Here is a 2500-nt window from a genome sequence, read left to right as displayed (position 1 = left end):
ATAAAAAATTGATGAACACTATTATTTATTTATGTTTGGGATATGTTACTTGTAGTCATGCTTTTACATTTTTGTGAGCTAAGGACAATTTTCCTCTCTGGTGGACAGCAGAGACGTATGGTATGATTCTATCCTATCTTAAACGAAAACAATTCACTTTTTGAAAAAATGCATTCCAGTTTGAACCGGGATGCTCCGAATTTTTCCACCTGCAAATGACGTTCCTTTAAATGTATAATAGAAAAAACATTATCAATGGGTTGGTTTAAAGACTCAAAGACAGATTATCTGAGACAGACTGTCTGCCAGGTCCAAAAACTGGCTCAGCATGTTACAGGTGACTGTGATGAAATAGTGACAGATACTAGGGCAGGGCCGGGTGGACGGGTGGTTAGGAGACACGCTTGGCAGAGTGTAAAATCTAACTGACGTGGAATAATTGGGGTGACACATGTGGGCAAAATGGGACAAGAAGACGCAAAAAGACAGATGAGAGAAGAAAAAACCTGCCTCCACATTTAGCCCTCTCAATGAAAAATGTCAACCGTTGAAAGCACGCGGTAATGTCACGTTCACACACACTGGTGTGTGCTACTAATCTCCTGATTATAATAAAATCCTTGAAATATATTCAGTTTCCCATTGTATAGGAGACGAGTTTGATAAACATGACATAGGAAGTCTGAAATAACATTGGGAAGATCTCCTGTACCCGAAATGATGAGACAATACTTGACAAAGTTTAGTTTCCCATTGGTCCTTTTAAACCAACTTGTTTTAAACCTTAAAGTTGCACTTTCAAATCAATATTTCTGTATTAACAAAGGATCATGTAGAGATGACAGGAAAGTATCCAGTTTTTAGCTAACAGTATTTAGTTAAGATGCAGTTACAAGCGGATGAACCTAGCAGCTAAAGAGACGGATGTCATTCATTAAAATGTGGCGTCCGTATTGAGTTATATGCATAACCCATAACAGTGTATTGTTTTATCAAATCACATTTTGCAAGCAATAGTCTCACTTTGCCAGACTATCCACACGCTGCAGAACAGAGGAGGGTCTAGCTACTGTACACAGCATTCCCGGATGGGAAGACAACGTGCTCTAGTTTGTTGTCCTTTCTTTTAACCAATCACAATCGTCATGGGCGGTGCTAAACTCCTGCGTAAAACTCCGCTGTAAAATTGTCGCGCGGCAGAAAACTCGGATTGGACAGATAATCTAGCTAGCTGTCTCAATTTACCCTGCAGAGATCTGAGGACCAGGGTAACCTAATCCTCAGATTGACAGATAGTCTAGCTACGGTCCGGATTTACCCTGCAGAGATCTGAGGACCGGTAACCATAGTCCTCAGATTGGACAGATAGTCTAGCTAGCTGTCCGGATTTACCCTGCAGAGATCTGAGGACCAGGTAACCATAGTCCTCAGATTGGACAGATAGCTAGCTAGCTGCTCATTTACCCTGCAGAGATCTGAGGACCAGGGTAACCATAGTCCTCAGATTGGACAGATAGTCTAGCTAGCGGTCTGGATTTACCCTGCAGAGATCTGAGGACCAGGTACACCATAGTCCTCATATTGGACAGATAGTCTAGCTAGCTGTCTGGATTTACCCTGCAGAGACCTCAGGACCAGGTAACCATAATCCGGTGTGATCCTGAAAGTGGAACTTTAAGAATATAGACAACCCACAACATTATGGACTTCATTCATACAACGCATGCAAGCAACCTAAACTTAAACCAGACAGGTTTGTTAAAGACTGATGTACTTACTAGATTCTTTAGTTTTCTCTGTCATTGTTCCAGTCATGGTTTGCCTCTTAGAACAGGTGGTGACGATGTGATGACAGTCAAACGCACACTGGCATGCTCTCTCACTGACAGGTGACTGACTTTTTACTGATTTCAAAATACCTGGGAAGCCCAACCCCATCTCAAATTTACATACATTACGTCTTGCATCCGGGATTTGTAACTTTTTTCCTGGAGGTTTAAATGCTGCGTCTGTGATCAGACTGGTTACATTACAAGGTTACATTCCAGTGGCCTTCTGCAAGTTAAAAAAATAGCACTATTAGAGTGGTGAAAGTGAAAAGAAATCAGTAAGATTGCTGTTAGACAGCTAAACAATGAGCTGAAGCTCATTAAAAAGCTCAGTAAAGTCGAGGGGAGTGGCAGATTGATGATCGTTCTCTGCACGTTCATCACCATGAGCGACCTCTCCTTGAACTCTCTTTGTGGGAAATCTTACGACATGACATCCAAAGTTGCAAAATTGTGTCTTTTCTGTGTTCTCACTGTTCTCACCAACAGTTCAACAGGTTGAGAAAACGAATAAGCAAATGTAATACAACTGGTCCAGAAACAGGTTGTGTGAGCAAGCTGTCCAACATGTAACTTAACTGTGAAGACAAGACTATTGAGTTCATGTAAAACATGAAAGTCCTCCTCATTCTTGAATGTTGTACATGCACTGACACTGACACACACACACA

At 41.4% G+C, this 2500-nt stretch overlaps 1 protein-coding gene across 1 annotated transcript in view; it reads right to left on the bottom strand.

The window, feature by feature from the left end:
* Window positions 1–1996, bottom strand: part of LOC116687971 (protein-glutamine gamma-glutamyltransferase 5) — an 84194-nt gene extending 82198 nt beyond the window's left edge. Inside the window, exon 1 of the mRNA XM_032513715.1 lies at window positions 1779–1996. Coding sequence (XP_032369606.1) covers window positions 1779–1938 — 160 coding nt within the window. The 5' untranslated portion in view covers window positions 1939–1996. The remainder of the gene's footprint in view (window positions 1–1778) is intronic.
* Window positions 1997–2500: the final 504 nt, after the last annotated feature.

This window comes from Etheostoma spectabile, chromosome 4, assembly GCF_008692095.1.
Source record: "Etheostoma spectabile isolate EspeVRDwgs_2016 chromosome 4, UIUC_Espe_1.0, whole genome shotgun sequence".
Taxonomy (NCBI): Eukaryota; Metazoa; Chordata; class Actinopteri; order Perciformes; family Percidae; genus Etheostoma; species Etheostoma spectabile.
Note: the sequence above shows the minus strand (reverse complement) of the source record. Positions and strands in the feature narration are given on the sequence as shown.